The 1,523-nt window shown below is 57.8% G+C and overlaps 1 protein-coding gene across 1 annotated transcript in view; it reads right to left on the bottom strand.

Annotated features, from left to right (window-relative positions):
• Positions 1-516, bottom strand: part of CNMD (chondromodulin) — a 29,066-nt gene extending 28,550 nt beyond the window's left edge. Inside the window, exon 1 of the mRNA XM_008060070.2 lies at positions 30-516. Coding sequence (XP_008058261.2) covers positions 30-297 — 268 coding nt within the window. The 5' untranslated portion in view covers positions 298-516. The remainder of the gene's footprint in view (positions 1-29) is intronic.
• Positions 517-1,523: the final 1,007 nt, after the last annotated feature.

The raw sequence follows: 1,523 nt of genomic DNA, 5'->3' as shown, positions 1-1,523 counted from the left end.
ACCCGCCGCGCGGGGCCCTCCACACCTACCCGTGGATCCCGTGGCCCCTGCGCACCACAAGCGTGGGTGCCACCCCGCGCACGCACGGGGAGCCCGAATCTGCCCCCCTCCCATGCCCACGCAGTCAGTGGCACAAACCCCTAACCCCGGACCATGGACGCGCAGCCCGGGCCCTGCGTGTGGGCGAGCCCCGCAGCGGGACCAGGAACCCCGCGCGGCGCTCACCGGGGGGCTGCAAAACTCGACGTCGTCAGGCCCCGCCCGGGCAATGGGAACTTTGTCGGAGCTCTCCGTCATGGCGGCAGCGGGTGGAGAGAGGCACTCGGAGACTCCCCGCGCCCTGGGCTCTGTCCTGCTGCCCCGACGTGCCGGGCACTGCAACGCGCGCTCACACGGTGCACGGTCCCGCCCGGGCCAGCCCCGCGGTCCCCACCCCTCCCAGCGCCTCACCTCTCCCCTCCCTTCTCTCTCCCGGGCAGCAGTCCGAGATCGTCCTGCAGTCCCGGATGTCCTCGCTTCTCCCCTCTCCCGTCTACAGGCCCCAAACAGCGTCCCAGGACATCTGAGTGTGCCTGGGTGGATGAATCCCCGGGAGCAGGATGCTGAGTCCTGGAAACCCAGGAAATGCTAAACGGCTAGCATTATTAGCTAAATGCTAATCAGCTGTCCCTCCAGGATCTCTTAGAGTGTCAGAAGGCTCTGCTGTGCTATCTGGCTGGAGGCCCTTTCCTGCAGGGTCTTTGTATGTATGTATTGGGGGTGCTGATGGAACAGGACCTAGAAGAGAGCAGAATAGGGACATTGGCCTAAGAATGCCAAGGTTAGGCCACCTGACACTGGTCTGGCATCACTGAATGGCCCCTGGGACTACAGCATGGAGTAGGGTCTTGGAGAGGGCTCCTTGCCTCCAGTTTCTTTAGGAGGGTGGGCACCACTGAAGCCAAAGTGAAAGCTAAGCAGAAGGAGACTTGAGGGGAGAAGCTGGGGAGACCAGAAGAATAGTGCCTTCTGGTTGATTGAATAAATTAAACAAGCAAACGAAAACAACAATGGCAAACACCCCACCACTCACAACAGTGATGTGTCCAAAGGAATAACTAAATATGTATATGTATATGTGTGTATACACACACACACACACACACACACACACATGTGCATAGCTATATCCCTCTCTCTATTTTTTCTTTCACTTTTGCATGTGCTGTCTGCCAGTTCTGAGATACATGGTACCTCATTTGGATTCAGGCTTTCTTCATTCGTGTTGGGTTCTAGCTTTGTGTGAAGTCCTCTACTGAGAAGTAAATGAGGGATGCTGGAACATGGGGGCAGGGGACCGAGGTTTCCTCAGAGGGCAGAGAGCGACCGGATGTGCTGGTTTGCAGCCGGAGAACTTGTTGAAGAATCATGGAAGACACCTTGTGAAGGTTGTGGTGACAAGCATGATGACTCTGGGGCTGGGAAGGAGGGGAGGAGAGACTTGCACAGATGAATCACTAGGGCACAGCAGCTCCTGAGCTGGG

Source organism: Carlito syrichta, unplaced genomic scaffold (genome assembly GCF_000164805.1).
Source record: "Carlito syrichta isolate Samal-C Ts95f unplaced genomic scaffold, Tarsius_syrichta-2.0.1 Scaffold304508, whole genome shotgun sequence".
NCBI lineage: Eukaryota > Metazoa > Chordata > Mammalia > Primates > Tarsiidae > Carlito > Carlito syrichta.
Note: the sequence above shows the minus strand (reverse complement) of the source record. Positions and strands in the feature narration are given on the sequence as shown.